The sequence below is a fragment of the Amphibalanus amphitrite genome, unplaced genomic scaffold (genome assembly GCF_019059575.1).
Source record: "Amphibalanus amphitrite isolate SeventyFive unplaced genomic scaffold, NRLGWU_Aamphi_draft 000562F_arrow, whole genome shotgun sequence".
NCBI lineage: Eukaryota > Metazoa > Arthropoda > Thecostraca > Balanomorpha > Balanidae > Amphibalanus > Amphibalanus amphitrite.
The window spans coordinates 240,687-258,694 of record NW_024882056.1 but is presented as its reverse complement, the minus strand read 5'-3'; the positions used below and the strand labels follow the sequence as shown (position 1 = coordinate 258,694).

Sequence of the window (18,008 nt, the reverse complement as noted above, 5' to 3'; positions counted from 1 at the left end):
GGGATCTGGCGTGGTGTCGTGCGGTACAGCATAACTAACGGCGCATGCCACTGCTGACATCTAGCGGTGAAAATAGCAGCGCATGACGCTTCGCGCCGAGTGCACTGATTCCGCCTCCGACAGGCAAAGCAAGTCCTATAAAAGCCTTATTTTAACACAGTGCCATACTCCACACTTATCCTCATTCCGCAATCCGCATGCGATTGCCACTTGCCTTCAGAAGCCGGCAACATACCGCTATTTCGGAAAAGAAACGACATTGTATATGGCGCTACCGGTATCATCGCTGATAATACGGCACTTGTCATCTCGTTCACTCTGTTGCTAGCATCCCGCTCTGTTGCCGTTATCTCTCACCTGGCCGTTCCGTTGCCGTTTCTCGGTTGCCATTATCCCGCTCCGTTGCCGTTATCCATCTCACCTTGCCGTTCCGTTGCCGTTGGCCGCCGGCAGTCTCGGCAGCTGCTGTTGCGCCGCCGCTGCGCCTGCCGCCTTGGTCGTTGACCGGCTGGTCTGTGGCGGCGGCGGCGGGCGGACCGGCTGGCCGCCTGCTCTCCACGGAGGCCGGAACTGCACGCTGCCGCGCATCCTCTGGATCTCGCGCTGGCAGTCGTCCCTCTCCTTCCTCAGCTGGCGGATGGTGTCCTCGGCAGCGGTCAGACGCTGCTCCAGCGCCGTCACGTCTGCTGGTGACGACGCTGGAGACGACGGGACCTCTCTGGGGACGAAGGGACGGGTCAGGCTGTGAGAAATGGGCGGCTGTCGGTAATAGCACTGAAGACGACTTCGCCTTTCTTCCTCACCTCCCAGTCTCGGTCCGCCTCTTTCTCCCTCACCTGCCAGCCTCGGTCCATCTCTGTCGCCATCGCCTCCCAGCATCGGCCTGTCTCTGGCTCTACATGCCTGCCTCGGCCTGCGCATTTAAATTATGTTGTTTTCCCTGTCTTTGCCTCCGTACCTTCCAACCTGCCAGTACCTAAAGCCTTCCCCTGAAATTCGGCCTTTGTCCTTCCTTACCCCAGGCCTCAGCCTGTCTGTTTCTCTCGCCCTCCCCCTCACCTATTTATAGTCACCGTGCCCTCACTCTGTCTTCCTCACCTCCCAGCCTCACCCTTCTGTACCTCCCCACCTTCCAGCACCATCGCCCCCTCAGTCTTCCCTCGACCCTAACCCTCACCCCTCACCTCCCACCCTCATCCTGTCTGTCTTCCTCACCTCCTAGTATAGCCTCTGCCTGTCTGTCCCCCTCACCCCCCGGCCTCGTCCCCTCTGTCCCCTCCTCGCCTCCCAGCAGCCTCTGCCTGTCTGTCCCCTCGCCTTTCTGGGCCTGCACCCTCATCCTCTCTGTTTCCTACACCTCCCACCCCAGGGGGAGGCACTCGCCTTGGCCGTATATGGGCCAGAATGTTTAACGATTTCCGCCATGTTGTGTATACCAAAGTCTTGAAAAGTTGATCACTGCAATCAAACTGCAAGCATGAAGCAGCAGCACTTTTGAGTAGTGTACCTCTCACTAAACTGCACCTCTGCTACCGTACATGTAATTTATATTTCTGGTATACACAACATGGCGGAAATCGATAGACAAAAACAAGTCACCAATGCTCCCAGTATATATTAGAGTTCAGTGTCCCACCCTCACCCCCTCTGTCCCGTCTCACCTCCCAGCAGCCTCGGCCTGTCTGAGGTGCGCTGCCAGCCGGTCGCCACGCTCCCTCTCGACCCTCAGCGTCTCCCGCAGCTCGTTCAGTTCGCCCTCCAGCAGCTCCAGCTGGACGGGGTGGCCGGAGCCGGCGGCGGAGGGCGCCCGGCTCGGCTGGTGACGCGGAGAGGACGCCGGCGGCTGGTCCTCCTCAGGGCTGAGTAGGTGCGCCGGCAGGCTGGCAGGCGACATCACCAGTCTGTAATTCAGCTCTGAGGAAAACATACGGAGTTAGACAGTGGTGGCAGCGGTCTTATACATGGGCGGGCCAGGTGCCCATTAGACGATGGGAATTATGAATGGCTTGGCTCATGGTTAGACTGCGCAGAATGCTATAACGGTTCGAGGAAGTTTCTGGCGAGGTTGTATTTGGACCGTCGCCGGGACTCGCCCGGCTTTATCCGGTCTGCAGCGGTCGCTCGTCACGGTGATCGTATCTCAGCGGACGACGGCTGCCCGGGAGAGCTAATGAATTTGGCTCTCGTAAGAAGTCCGCCAAAAGTTTCTCAGTTTGCGGTGGCGGCCCCAATAACTGAGTCAGGGGCGGTCAGAAGGGGCCCTCGGATACGGATGTTAACCGCCCACCGGAGACGTGATATGGGGCTGTTTCTACGGGGCAGACAGCTGCAGGAATTCAGAGTCAGCTTATATGGCCTTCGTGGCCTGGACTCCAACCGCAATATAGTGCTGTCGTGTCGTCGTCATGGCAAGTCATGTCATGAATACGGCCGAACAAAGTTCACAATATACCACGAGGATGAATGTTGAAACCACATGTCAAGACGGTAGCCAGACTGCCATATATTCTACTAACAAACTGCAATCATGTTCTAGTCGAGGTTAAGGTCACATAAAAGGTCACGACTAATTAAAACAAAACATCCCGGCGGTCGGCGGCCGTATACGGGCCGATAGCATCGCTTCGCCAACAGACAGTGATGTCCAATCACCTGGAGCGCCGTGTCGGAGACAGACAGAGACGGCTGCTGCTTCTCGAGGTCACCCGCTCTGAGGGGGCGGGGAGTCAGCAGACAAACAAAACACCCATCAGTGGCCGAGCGCAGAGCATTAATATTCCGCTCAGATCGGTGTGGACGACACCCTATATACGAGTACAGCATTCTGTTCCGCTGGCGACAGAACTACGCGGCGCTCATACTCGCACTCCGCCACTCTTGCAACTTGCAAGGAAAGAGAGAGAGAGAGAGAGAGAGAGAGAGAGAGAGAGAGAGAGAGAGAGAAAGAGAAAAAGAGAAAAAGAGAAAAAGAGAAAGAAAGAAAGAAAGAAAGAAAGAAAGAAAGAAAGAAAGAAAGAAAGAAAGAAAGAAAGACGGGGAGAGCCAGACAGTCAGAGAGGAGACAAATGACCAATCAACGGCACACCGGCCCGATATCAGTGTGCTGTCTGGATACCCAGCCTGTGTTTCCTACATGAGCCACTCCGCAGTGGTGCGTCTTCCCTTCGGGCGGACACACCCCAGTCCCCACCACCCTGACCCCTGGGTGGCCCTGTGATCCCTCCCCTCCCACCGGGTGAATCACCTCCCTCCAGCCGGCCAAATATCTGAATCACCGAGTGACGGTGGCGGCCACCTCCCATACACCCCTCTGGTGACCAAATCCCATCGGCGTGTGGCGCAGGACCTCTCTCCTCGCCCACACATCCGTCCCGCTAACGTCTCACACGTGTGGAACCTGCAGGGAGGGACACTACGTCTCTCTCCATGTAGATGGCCCGATAACCTCTCCATACCTCAACGGTCCCTGATCCAACCCTCGGCGGCCGGTTCAAACCACAGAGGTCACGAGGTCAGCTGTGGTGGCGTGCCCTGGCGCCCGGGGCGGTTTGACCTCGCCCCGCGCGGCTCGCGTGCCCGGCCGGCCCGCAGCCGGCTGTGTGCGCTCCACTGCGGCCGATCAATGGTGACCGCCACTGTGGAAACGGCCGGCCGTGGCTGCACCGAAACCCTGGCAGCGGCACACCGCGGCCATTTGAAGAAGCCCTCAGGGTCAGCCGCGGCGCCGCCGGGTCATTTTGGGGCTCTGTGGGTGGCCAAAACCCGGGCCACTACAACTAGGGGCCACCAGGGAGCCACTTTAACCTCCACCTTCTGGGTGAATGAAGGTCAAAGTCTGAGACTGGCGCGGTCAGAAATGAGTTGGGCATGGATCCTGGGCCTCTAATAAAAGCTGCAGCCGCACGGCTCGACTGGGTCCTGAATAAGATATCCGGTTTCTCTCGCGTCTCTATTCCGCCAGTCGTGACGACTCTATACTTGTGAACAGTTCGCCGCCACTCGTCACATATGTATACGGACCAATCGAAATCCTCAAATTCCGGTAGGCTAGTGACATTGGAGAGACCGAACCCTGATGTCATTCAAGGCATTCAGCTCCAGTTCAGGCGTAGAGATACTTAGCTCCAATTCAACACAGATTCCTAGCGCCTCCGATCGGCTTGAAACCTGCAAAATGCTTTAAAAAAACACACACAATCCTCAAAGTAGATAGTCGTGGCCTGAATCGTGCGCCGGCACTTCTAGCCGATCAGCATGCAAATGTCAACAAAGGTCACATGACTGAAAGGTGCGCAATAGATCGTGGCCTACACATAACACAGCGTGTCCATATAACTAAGTGCACTCAACAGCTTGTACTGACCTAAACTTACCTACCTTCTTAACCCGGCCGGGCCCGGGGGGTAATCCCAACCACCGCAGCCCGGGGGGGGGGCGTTTTTCGCCCCCCCCCCCTGTCTAACTCCGTAAATAAGGGAGCTACGGAAACAAAAGCGATACCAAACGAAAGGTCCTTACGAGACAATTCTAATGCACCTAAAATTTTTGACCTCAGGTCAATTTTCAAGGTCAGAGGTCAAGGTCAAAGGCCAAAACCGGCACATGTGTAGTGATCTCAAAGTAAGCCTTCTCAAGGACGGCAGACTGCATCAAACCGGCAAAATTGGGTGTCAAACGAAAGAAGAGAGTCTAAAGATTCTGAAAATGTGCTCCAAATCAAAGGTCAAGGTCAAGGTCACGCTCAAAATTGACCTCAAACTTGGCACTTTTTCGCACATCTTGCGTGCTAACTTCCAAGATGTTTTGAAATGTTTTGAGGCTTATCAGTTCCCTATTTGTGGTTCATCTTACGATGCAAGGCTACTCAAAGGTCAAGGTCACAGAAGAGTATCCCTGCTAGAGGCTATTTCACTGATTCAAGTTAGTAATAATAAATAATACAATTTTGCCATCCGGAAGTTCTAAATGAAGGCTTAGAGGAAAATAGATGCCAGATTCGTGATCAGCGGGTACAAATCCATCATAAACGACCTTTCATGTGTCAAGGTCAACCAGAGGTCATTCGAGGTCACATGAGGTCAACATGAAACTTGACCTTTTCCGAACAAAATATATATCATTCGACGCGGCTTGACAAGGCGAATGCGATGGTACCATTGCCGTAGCTCTAGGACCATTTTTGTCGAAGTTATTTGCGAAAAACTAAAACCACATTTCGGGGTCGTTGACCTGACCTCTGACCTCAGGTCACCAAAACTATTTTCTATTTTTCTCTAGGTCAAACGCTACGCAGCCGTGCTCGTAATTTGTCTTTATCTCTAAAACTCTATTTTTAGCAGCTATTTGAAGTTTACGTCTGTGACGCCGAAGTTTGCCGTGCAGGGGTCTAGAAAAATGGACCTTGTGACGTCATCAAGGGAGCTAGGTCCAAATTTTTTACTTCAGAAGATGTCAAATTGATGGGAGAAAAGGTACTGAAAGTTTCGCCTTCCTATCCCTAAGCGTTCGGGGGTTATCGCAAATATTCGCCAGGGGGGGGGGCGAAAAACGCCCCCCCCGGGCCCGCGAGGGTTAATCATTAGCGATTTAATCTCTGAAGGTCGTGTGATGAACTTTCAAAGTGCACACATTATGTCCGAAACGAACTCTACCTACCTATTGTACCTATGCCTGCATGTAAGGAATGCATGAAAATCAGACTACAGGTGAATGTTTTTGGTCGTTTTTCTCTGGAAAACGTCAACGTGGGTACGTTTAACGGGCTGATTCGTCGGTTGTCTCCATACATCATACCTCAGCTTCAGTTTCATACACCATACCGTCATACTTCAAACGCGCAGTGTTGGCCTCACCAACACATGCTCTTAGCGCGAATCGCCGCAAAAGGTTAGATATAATACACCATATGAGACCACTATACATACATATATCGGTAGTGATCTATGAGTACACCTATACATGAGTAGTATGTATGCTATACAATTCAGCCAATTCAGACGGTCTGACCCACTATCCCCGGATATGTTGGGCCAGTCGAATCGTTATTAGGCGGTCTTTCGGCACGCAATCTGCCGTGCTTGACAAAGGCGCTACAACGGAAACTCACTAATGATTTTTTCGTGTATGCATAACCTTTGAATATTGGATTATCAAGATCAAGATGTGCCCAATATGAAAGCTGCGATACTCATAATGGTCAAGGTAGGCCAAAAGCTTGTCAAGAAATGCATAAAGGGATTTGTTCGTCATATTTATTATTTATTATAGTAAGTTGTAGGTACTTATGTAAACACGAGCTCACAATTGAGGAAATGTGCCTCAATTTCGCAATGTGATGGACCTAAATTTAAAGTGGGTCATTGCATTCCCGATCTATAGGTATAGGTATGTAGGTATAGCAGTAGGCAACCATACGTTTAAGCTTAGTTCGTGTGAAAAGTAAGGTAGGACATGTTTCTTACCTTTATTTTTTCGTTTTAACTCTTCAATTTCTTCATGCAATGCCGACACAATTTTCTCATGATGTTCTCGCATAAAAAGGATGGACTTTTCTAGTTGTTGTATCCTCCGCTGTTGATTTGGAGCCGTTTTCTCGGGCGACGCATTTGTTATCGGTGAAGTAGCTCTGTGGACCTGAAAAAAAAATATTTAGTCAGCTTTAAAATGGCAGAAACACTATGATTTGTGTTTATAATGATGGACCTACGTAAAAGGCATCGCAAAACGTAATCGTAAAATATACAGATTAGGTAACAAACGAGCATTTCCTGTTGGATTCATTGATAGGAAATGGGCACGACATCTTCCTGTTTTGTGTCAATCAAAATAATGTATGTAGGTACGTAGTGTTTCAGTGTTTTACTGGTAGCTGAAAGGCTCGTACGTTCAAGCTATTTTAAATAGCATACCGCATTTGGAATACATTAATGAGCTTATGTTACAGCATCCTGCACAATAGGTGTTGCGCCTTTCTCTCATACCTAATGAATTGTGTAGCCTACAGATATCCAAACAACGAATGAAAAGTGCATTCCGTACATTATTTGCGAACATTATCTACATTATACCTAAAGTTTATTACAAAGAAGCGACATAAAAATGATCGATCTCTTTGCTACACCTTACGTACCCTCCAGTTAACTTAACAGCCTTGGCCTAATCTTTTAACACCAATAACAATCGTTGAACACATATAAGCTCACCTTTGCATCCTGTTCCGAGTTTGGACGGCGGACGGGGCCGGCTTTCGGGCTGGCGAACTTCTGCCCCCTGGACAGGGAGAGGACGCGGCTGGGCGATGTCAGCGGCGGAAGCATCGAGTTCTCTTTGCCGACATGCGGCTTGGCTGACCTCAGGACGGCAGACTCGCCGCCACTCATGCCGACTAACTAATTTACACCTCACGTCGGTCGAAAGCGAGATAAGGCACAAAATATAACCATTTATCTATTTTGTCGAATCGCTACACGTTGTCGCAGTTGATTTGGAAGACGAAAAATCCACTGTAGACGTCTTCACTCTACCAGTCCGCGCGGCGAACTGACGCCGGAGCTCCCGCTCAGCTGATATTCACCGACAAAGGCACGCCGCAGTCAGCCCAGTCAGCCGGCCTTTGTCCGCGCGCCGCCGGAAAAACTAAGGTCACAGCCGAGGCGCAGCGTGACGACGACCGTCCGCACACGGCCACCGGCCGCTGCCGTGCACGCCGCACTGAAGCCGAGCTGCAGCCGGCCGCATCGTGCCAGCTGATCGATAGCACATGTCGCCCGCCCGACCCTCCGGCCGGCGTCCACGCCAAGGCAAACAGGAGGCCGGAGAAAATCGATGCCCGAGGCTGGCGGTGCCCTCTACGGAGCAATAGTTGACCGACTATCCAGTCCATGGCGGCGAATAGTATACCGGTGAGGGTCTGGCGCGGCGCTGACGGGGCCCAGTGCCGCGCTCAGCTGATCAGCCGTCGGTGGCGGTGCGAACCGAAACAAACAAACAGCACCCTCCACCGGACCCGCAGCTGCAAACTTGTGCACCCAGCGAGCGGCCGAGGTGGCCCGTCAGCAGTCAATCGGCCCACAGAGAGAGATAAACAGTCACTCGCCTTGAAATGACGATGATAACGCAGTATCACAGCAATACTGCGAGCTTAGCACTCGGATAAGGCCAATGCGTGGAACAAAGAAGACACAAATGACAAAAGTATAGCGAGGTCCAGAAGCGAGAACTAAAAAAGTGCTGAGCCATTTATTCTATATTTGTTACACATATACCTCGCACAGGTCAATCATCTCATGGGTATTTTTTTTGTACTGTAAATACAAAAAACTACTGTTTGTACTGTAAATCTAAATATTTTCATCTATGCATTTTACCTCCATACATCATCCAACCATCCATTTTACCAATCTATGCCTGATCAACCAATATGCCTGATCATTGTTAAGTCTTCGTAACACATTTTTTATTCGAAAGATTTGAAATAAGCGCCTTGATATTTTTATCGATAAAGCAGAGGTGGAGATCTCGGGGGTCGGGGGGGGGGGGGATCAAGACAACGAATTACTGCTATGTATGTAAGTCAATGGTACTGCATCTGGATGGATCGTTGATTAGAACATTGTCCGACGCCGTCCGTATGCATCCCTCTATCTTCCCGGATCTGCCAGTCACAGTCCCAATAGAAACATCAGCTGACGGCGGCGCTCAGTGGGCTAATGACGTCACGATATTGACACCGGCTGAATGGGTGTCGTCAGGGCAACCAGCAGAACAGCGCGGCCCGCGGAACAAATGCGATGGCGCAAATCGATGCCGAGCACTATAAGGCTGGGCAGTGAGCATCGAATAATCAAGCTGCATCTGTGTGTTTGTTATACTTGTCGAGCTTTTAGCACTAGAACATTGTGTGTACACCCAGGCAAACGGATATTTTTGTCGATCGGCACATGCAAATGTTTCATGTGTACGAGCATTTATCCTTCTTTCTATATGGTCGAATGCGGACAGCAGGTTTTTGTCAAACCCTATATCAATTGTGTGTCATGCGGTACAGTCTATCTGTCAGTTGTGTGTGTAGTGCGGTGCAGTCTACCAGTCAGCTGTATGTGCCATGCGGTACAATCTACCTGTCCTGTCAGTTGTGTGTGTAGTGCGGTGCACTCTACCAGTCAGCTGTATGTGCCATGCGGTACAATCTACCTGTCAGTTGTGTGTATGTAGTGCGGTACAGTCTACCTGTCAGTTGTGTGTGTAGTGCGGTACAGTAGTCTATCTGTCAGTTGTGTGTGCCATGCGGTACAATCTACCTGTCAGTTGTGTGTGTAGTGCGGTACAGTCTATCTGTCAGTTGTGTGTGTAGGTAGTGCGGTACAGTCTACCAATCAGCTGTGTGTGTAGTGCGGTGCACTCTACCAGTCAGCTGTATGTGCCATGCGGTACAGTCTACCAGTCAGTTGTGTGTGTAGTGCGGTGCAGTCTACCTGTCAGTTGTGTGTGTAGTGCGGTACACTCTACCAGTCAGCTGTATGTGCCATGCGGTACAATCTACCTGTCAGTTGTATGTGTAGTGCGGTACAGTCTACCTGTCAGTTGTGTGTGCCATGCGGTACAATCTACCTGTCAATTGTGTGTAGTGCGGTACAGTCTAACAGTCAGTACTGTGTGTAGTGCGGTACAGTCTAACAGTCAGTACTGTGTGTAGTGCCATACAGTCTACCAATCAGTCGGGTGTAATGCGGTACAGTTATGTTTAGTGTGGTATAATGTACAGGTCTCGCGAGTTTTAGCGGTAGGTTTTGCACCTAGAAAATTTAGTGTACCTCAGGCTATGTCTTCGTCGTCTTAAGCTTTTAAGTGTTGAAGATGCGATCGACTTGTTGGTTCACAAGCCGGCCACGATCGTGTAAAATGGTTTCATCGTAGATCGATTAGTTTCTGAGACATAACCGGAAATGTAAAAGTGCAAAACCTACCGCTTATTCTCGCGAGAGCCGTACAGTCGTGTACAGGTTGATGGTCCCCTACTCTTTATCCACCGGGTTCCTATGGCTCAGCATTGGCAGCAGCCGCCTGGTACCGGTAGGCTGTGCCGCATGACCCGAGAGTGAAGCGGCACAGCCTACCCACACTGTATGACACCGGCTCGGGTCGCCTGGTAGAGCGATTTGACCGGACGCTGCGTTACACCGGCTGGGGGAGGGGGGATAAGGGTCAGACCTGTCTATTTGGCTCGGCTCGGTGGATGAGGCGGTCTGGAGTGTGGTGTGGGGCGGGGGTGATGTGGGGAGGGAGTGAGCGGACCTGGGGCTGGGTGTGAGTGGTCACTTGTCGCGTAGAACCGATCGTAATCCACCCTCCGAAAATTCGCTTTTGAGATATTCACAAAATCTCCCAAGTGGGGTGCGGAAGGACAGGTAAGGGTCCATACGGTCTCCTCATGAATTGCAGCAAAGAAAGAAAACAGACCTGTCACCAAATAATCTTTCTGAAAAGTGGACTAATCGCATAGCCTCGGACACAGAAATAAACATCCAGCACGCGAAGCGTCTCGAACCGGGCCTCTCACACCGGTCAATTTGACAGTCTAGCACTCCTACGCTGAGCTACACCGGATGGTGGCCACGGCCGGGGCAAAGTCTGGCCGGGCGGGCGGCGGGGCCGGGAGGTCGGCAACAAAGTCAATGAATGTTTTTGTGGTTTCGGGTGCCGGTCGCTCTAGCTTGGTGGAATGATGATGGATCATTGGCAAAACTTTCAACGTGGAGTCCCGGTTCGAGCCTCATCGGGGCTCCGGCTACTTTTCCGAGTTAGGATCTAGTTTGATTTTAGTGGTTGCGAGCCATTTATACGGTTTTATATCTACATGTCGATTGTCGATTGATTGATTGATTCATTCATTCCTTCATTTATTACATGTCGACATTTAGCATACGAATTGACATCCAGGATCAATCCGATCAATCTACCGTTTTCATAAGCGTATTGCCTAAATATCATGCATATATGTGGCACAAGACCTATGGTTGCCTCGATACCGTGCCAAATCACGTTTTGCACAATGCACAAGTAAATTATATTCGCTGGGTCTTCCGTGCATTGTGCTTAGCAAAAACAGGAATGCAATTGTTAAGTGACGCAAAATGTGCAATGCAGCAAGTGACCACACACACCCGCCCAGCCCCCATGGTCCACCAACACGCCCCACACCACTCGCCAGCCCACGCCAACCACCGAGACGAGCCCCTCCCCCGCGCTGGTCTGACGCGACAGCTGGTCTACAAAGCGCTCCACCCGGCGACCCGAGCCGATGTCAAACAGCGTGGGTAGACTGTGCCGCTTCACTCTCGGGTCATGCGGCACAGCCTACCGGTACCAGGCGGCTGCTGCCAATGCTGAGCCATAGGAACCCGGTGGATAAAGAGTAGGGGACCATCAACCTGTACACGACTGTACCAGCCAGTTGTGTGTCCTGCGGCACAATCTACCAATCAGTTATGGGGAGTCATCAGTTCGAAGCGCCGAGATCCGTTTTAAATTTTATTATGTGTTTCAGTTTACATACTCGTATTTCCTGCTGTCTTTGCACCAGATTGTGTTCGCATTCGGAGCGATTCCCGTCCATCATTAATAAGAGATTCTAGGCCCACATTACCGAACCTGTGCTTCCCTGACCGTTATTCCCGCACTGTCATACCATCACGACAGACGAGCCATATGTCCCATACCGTGACACCGTGTCCGTGTCAGTCGAAATCCGACAGAGTCCCGGCTCGGCGAGACAGGTCACGAGACCACCGCTCGTGATTATAATGGCACGGGAGGGGTCATGTTCCGGCGCTGCTCCATTAATTAATGACTGGCGCAGCGTGACACGGACAGGATGGCGTGAGGGCAGTGACATGGTGTTATTTGTCACACGAAGAAAGGAGCGTGTCGTTCCTCAGTTCGAGGAGCTACTTGGGTTCAGAGAGCGTGGTGAAGTGCGCTATAGTTTTTGTGATACAAGGACCAACTATACTCGGTCCATGTTTTGTGAGCCTCCCAGAGGTTTATTTGCTTATGCAGCACTTTTAGACCCACGTATTGGCAAACAACGTTATCTAGGACGTTGTGACATCAATATGCAGGCAGCTTTTTGTTAATACTCGGGAAAAGAAAACATCATATAAGGTCACAATGACTCCAGCTCTCCCGTACATCTTTTTTCAGTGAGAGGAGATGTATCGAGTAAAATAACTGCCCGATAGGACTGTTGGCTGCGACTATCCCGCAGACATTAGGCAGGCCACCCGGCGAACCCGGCAAACCGACACCACATCGCGTCCTCCCACACGCGACACTGCAAGTGAGCAGACCGTCCTTCTCAGCCCACGCCAGCCTCAGAATCGGGAAGGAGGGATGTTATTTCAGCCAGGTCCCGTAACTTTGCCGGCAGGTCGGTGAGAGTCTACCGTTAGCGACACGTGCATTGTGAAATAGAGGAAGTGTGCCATAGCCGGACAAAGAGGGCCCGTGCTAGGGGTCGGTGTATCGAACACCACGTGATGTGACACTTGACGGGAGCACTTTGGTGCTGTCTTATTGGCTGGGCTTGGTGATGACGAGGACCAGCCATTGTCATGGATGTTTTAATAACTATGAAACATATGAGAAACAAATTAAAATCCACGCGTGCATCTACTCCTTGTATTTGTTTAATTACTACTCACATAATTTTTAAGCATTGCTAATTTGCTCTTGACCGTGAGGAATCCCGCCCATCATGATCTTGAATGTAGGGGAAGTTGGGGGAACGCCGAATACTTTTTTATGACGCCCGTAGCACGCAAGGTAGACAACATAAGCTATTCTTGTTGGCGTCATTCGAGAGGCCAGTCTTTTGCCTTTCAAACATACCAGGCGCATTTGATGAATTCGCATACCGTTAAGCGCACAAACTAAAAATATCAAAGAAGTGACTTTTTCGGCGTTGCCCCGGACTGCGGGGAAAGCCGAAAATGGGAGAAATGATCTACGGGGAATGCCGACATTGATGTTTTGCCACTTTATCTCAAACTTTATCCAGAATTTATCAAAGCTGACACGCGTTTTAAGAGCTTGAGGACGCTTGGTCCACTGGAAGTTATAATTGTGTGACATGATAAGAAAATGCCAGGTAAATAATTCCTTATAGGTAACAGGCCGTTGTGTCGGTTGAAAGTGTAATTTGTGTGACTAAAAATTCGCGTTGCTATTCTACAGCAGTAAAGTCCACGTAGCGTGCTTTAACGTGCGTAATTGCACGTTTTCGGCATTACCCCAGCCAGCCATACTTTCATTTGCAGGCCCATAACTTTTCAACGTGCCGACGCGGGAACTACTTTCCGACTGGGGGGGCACACCATAATAGAGATCAACCTAGGGTACCCCCAAATCTAGTTTTCTCACCGGTTTTAGGCCACTTATTTTTCACCCCTCGGCTTTTTCAACAAAAAAAGAAAACATTTGCAAAAAAAAGTGTGGTATTCCGTCTCAAAGCTGTGGGGGCACCGCCCCCACGGCCCCAGAGTTGGGGGGGCAAGCTGCCCCCACTGCCCCCCCGGCTCCCGCGCCTATGCGTGCCGTATAAATTTCAAATAGGCAGCACACTTATGCAAAGACATGCTGAAGATTACTTGACCGAATTGGCCAGACAAACGGTAGCATAATGAGTAAGAAATGCAGCTTCAAAGGCGCATGTAGAACAAGGAACGCGTACCTTGAAAACGCTCTTGGCGCCCTCACAGCCGAGGTATTCCGAATGACGACTCGTAACAAACATGCGATAATTGTAGTCACTTAAGCTTCAGAGCATCACTGACAGGTGGCATCCATGTCTTACGGTTTTCGAAATATCTCTAATTTCGGCTTTGCCCCAACTCCGGCATTGCCCCAACTTCCCCTATCGTGAGGGGATTTTTTGCTTCATTATTTTTGTATGCTTTCGGTGATGAAACATTGCAGGGCCAATGGCAGTTGATATTGGGATTCAGGGGAGACATTGATCTGGACAACCCTCACACAGCCGCCGCTGCAGCTGTGCCTGTCCGATGAGACATGCCGCACCAACGGCCCCCCCACAGAATGTGAGCCTTCTCCTGCGGAGCTACTCACGTTGAATGGTGACTGGTAACTGTCCAGAATGGAACAGAAGTTCTGATGTCCGGGATGGATAAGTGTGTATCGAGGATGATCAGAGGCCTGAAATCAAAGGCAATTATATACCTATGATGGGTTATCCGTTATTGCCTTAGGTACAGGAGTGTATGTAGGCACTGGCCAGGGAATGATAAGGCGATTGCTGGCCTGGCATAAGGCGATCTTCAGACAAGCTGACTGAGACATTTCCACTACCATGTGTCGGTGTCAGTAGTCATCTCTGTCATAGTCACTTAAGCTTCAGAGCATCACTGACAGGTGGCATCCATGTCTTACGGTTTTCGAAATATCTCTAATTTCGGCTTTGCCCCAACTCCGGCATTGCCCCAACTTCCCCTATCGTGAGGGGATTTTTTGCTTCATTATTTTTGTATGCTTTCGGTGATGAAACATTGCAGGGCCAATGGCAGTTGATATTGGGATTCAGGGGAGACATTGATCTGGACAACCCTCACACAGCCGCCGCTGCAGCTGTGCCTGTCCGATGAGACATGCCGCACCAACGGCCCCCCCACAGAATGTGAGCCTTCTCCTGCGGAGCTACTCACGTTGAATGGTGACTGGTAACTGTCCAGAATGGAACAGAAGTTCTGATGTCCGGGATGGATAAGTGTGTATCGAGGATGATCAGAGGCCTGAAATCAAAGGCAATTATATACCTATGATGGGTTATCCGTTATTGCCTTAGGTACAGGAGTGTATGTAGGCACTGGCCAGGGAATGATAAGGCGATTGCTGGCCTGGCATAAGGCGATCTTCAGACAAGCTGACTGAGACATTTCCACTACCATGTGTCGGTGTCAGTAGTCATCTCTGTCATATATCAGTTCTGTAAGCACTCGCCGGGCAGGGTCGTCGTCTCAGAAGTCAGAGGACAGAGAGGTCGATACAGCGCCACCTGCCGGGTGACCTCAGCGCCACCTCTGACCGTTTGTCGAGGGACTCTCAGCTCCGGGGAGCGGGCCACCGAGCAGAGTCGGTTTTAGGGTTTAGGGCTTAGGGGTTTCACATGCTCTTAGGTTCTGACTTATTTATCTGATTTGCATTACATTGCATGTCTTTTTTTAACAACGAGCATTGTCTTACGAACAATTTGTTGCGATTTAGGGAAAATAATACACAACTCTCAATTTAAACGATAACAAGGCCAAAGGACCAGTGAAAGAAAATGTGTCCCTAAGTGGCACATTGACAATAAGGTTCAAATTACATCACACCCTGGTCATATCGCCAGGCTACAGTGGCAATATTTATCCACCATGGTTTCCAGACGCACCTCAAAGCTCTTCAGGACTCTGGTCAGCTCGAGGCTGGTCACCGGGTACTGCTTGATGACCACCCTCAGCTGCGGGCCGGCCGACACCACCTCCTTGGTGGCCACCCACGAATTGGCTCCCTCCGGCTGCCAGCGCGTGAAGTCGCTCAGACACACCACACTGCTCATGTTCCTGCCGCCGGCCAGCGGGTCCTCGTCAAACGTCTCCACCTGAAGCGGCGCGCAGCCCAGCGCCGTCGCCGCCACGCGCACACCCTCCTCCATCCTCAGGCGCAGCGTCAGGCGCGCCCGGCCGCAGTCGAAGTCGGCGCGCAGCCTCCAGGAGCAGACGCGGCCGCGGCGCCTGACCGCCGGCACGACCAGCTGCTGGGGTGGCGCCTCCGGAGCCGGCAGCTGCAGGTCGCCCCCGCAGACCCCCGCAGGTCGGTGAGACGAGCAGCCCTCCGGGGGTGAGCATGAACAGTCGGCTCCCAGAGTGCCGACACAGGGCGGCGCCTCCTCACACCCCTCAGGCGCCTCCTGCGGGCACGGGTACGCTGAGCGCAGGCGCAGCACGTCGTTGTAGCTGGGTCGTCGCCAGGAGGCACCCATGAGCGCGCTGTCGGGGAAGTGGCGAGCCGTCAGCGCCGAGAGGTTGTTGGCGGACAGACCGAACGGATCCAGGTGCATCACGGAGCGGACATCGTACCAGCCGTCCTCGGAGCAGGTCTCTCCACCGCCGTCCGCAAGGTTCAGGAACAGGAAGTCGTGCGTGCGCACGTTCTGGGTGTGGAGGTCCACGGAGAGGACACGGTCGGGCCGCGAGTGCTCGTGAGGCAGGCCGAGCACGTGACCCAGGAGGTGGACCAGGACGCCCAGCGAGCAGCGGTCGTTGATGACGATGGTGCTCCACAGCTGCCAGCCGACCGACGCGTAGCAGCCGTCTCCGACCGTCACCCGAAGCAGGTGCGACGTCCCGGAGAGATCTCGGGGCGGCGGCTCAGTGGTGATATCGCTGGACTCGCTGCTGCTGAAGTTGGACGAAGACGGGGTTGTCTCTTGGAGATCGATGGTTTGGGCGACGTCTGCATGCTCGTGACTTTCCTGCGCAGGCTCAGTGGTTGTTGAATTGATGAATGCCTCTACGTTGACCAATTTGAATTTGATGCATCCAAGAGCATGCTCCCATACGCTCATCGCCATCTGTAGGTCGCTTGAAAGTTCATCAGCTCCCTCGTTTTCGAAGAAAAATTGCACTTCACCTTTCGGCCATGGATGAGAAAAGTTCGGCACCAGACTATCGAAATTTCCGTAAATCTTTCCTTGTTTGGTATACATGGCTCTTTGCTTGGGCGAAAGAATCATATCGGCTTCCCATAGGTTGTGAACGTCTTCCAGTCCTTGCCATCTGTTCATCATGATAATGTCAGTGTCTGTAAACCCCCTGACTTCTAAAAGTCCTTCATTGAAATCTTGCATTGCCTTTTGTTTGTAATAAAGCTCTTCAACATCTTTATTGGGAGGATTCCAGTAGTTAACAGGAAGCACCTTTTGTTCCAAAAACTTGTCACTCTTAATTGTTTCTTCACCAAGTTTGATGCCCCCTTCGCGTTCAAACAACTGTTCCTGTGGGATTCCAGTTTCGCTTTCGCTCTGTAGCAGTGCTAACGGAACGAACGCTAAACTTCCGATAAACGCTAGCGCAGCTGAGGCCTTCATTTTCGAGAATCAATAGCAGTGAGTTATATGCATTCATGAAATGAGTAACGCTGATTGGGAACTTTCAAAAGCATTTTGCCGTCATATTACTTACAATTTCATTTTAAAGTAAACGTTGACATTGCTGAAAATCGGTCGAAGCGTACCGCCGAAACGGGAAAGTCTGTTCTCTTGCGTGTATTATGCGTTTGATTTTCAGGGGCTACGGTCTCGTGACATTGTAAAAGGCATCCCCGGACAATGATTTGCCTATATTTTCTAACATTTGCTGTTTAAAAATTAATTCATGCAATAGGCTGGTGCAACATCTTGGTTAGGGTTAGGTCATGGATGTTAGGTTAGGTATTCTTAAAATGTGCTACTCAAAGTGAAATCCGGTTCAGCCCTGAATGCAAGACAGCTCGCAGTTCTAAAAGGAATCGGTTTGAGACATTCAGCTAAGCACTCCGTCTCCATATTATATCTCTATGCTCCAAATCATCTTAGCTCAGTGCCATTGTACTTTATGTGCATAAAAACGAGGCCAAGGCCAAGGCCCTTATAGGTCCCTGTCACCTGTGCAAAATCGCATCTTTAGCTCTGTCAGAGACATTTGGCTCTTGAGTTCTTTGTTTATAACACATTCAGCAGCCACAGATTCCAAGCACGGCTCTCGTCTCATAAGTGAAAATGACATCACTGGCCAGTATGCGACGTGTGTTAAATGCGTGGCAGGGAGGAGATATGCCAATGTCAATAAAAGCGCACAAGAAAAACTGAAAGAATTTAACTAATAGGAAAAAATCAAGAATATTAAATTGTCTAAGCTTCTATTTTTTCTTAGCAAAAGAAGTTGAAAATACGCCATTTATTATGTTCATAATGC

General features: G+C 50.9%; 1 protein-coding gene across 3 annotated transcripts in view; it reads right to left on the bottom strand.

The window, feature by feature from the left end:
* The window catches only part of LOC122393919 (serine/arginine-rich splicing factor SR45-like), a 31,917-nt gene that overhangs the window by 753 nt on the left and 13,156 nt on the right, over nucleotides 1–18,008 (bottom strand). Inside the window, exons 2-5 of one of the 3 annotated variants that reach the window (XM_043390392.1) lie at nucleotides 7,203–7,869; nucleotides 6,462–6,633; nucleotides 1,662–1,914; nucleotides 422–718 (exon numbers count right to left, since the gene is read on the bottom strand). In XM_043390392.1, the coding sequence (XP_043246327.1) occupies nucleotides 422–718; nucleotides 1,662–1,914; nucleotides 6,462–6,633; nucleotides 7,203–7,379 (899 nt within the window). In that variant the 5' untranslated portion in view covers nucleotides 7,380–7,869. Of the gene's footprint in view, nucleotides 1–421; nucleotides 719–1,661; nucleotides 1,915–6,461; nucleotides 6,634–7,202; nucleotides 7,876–18,008 lie in introns of those variants that run through there. The other 2 variants (XM_043390393.1, XM_043390391.1) reach the window with 2 other exon arrangements.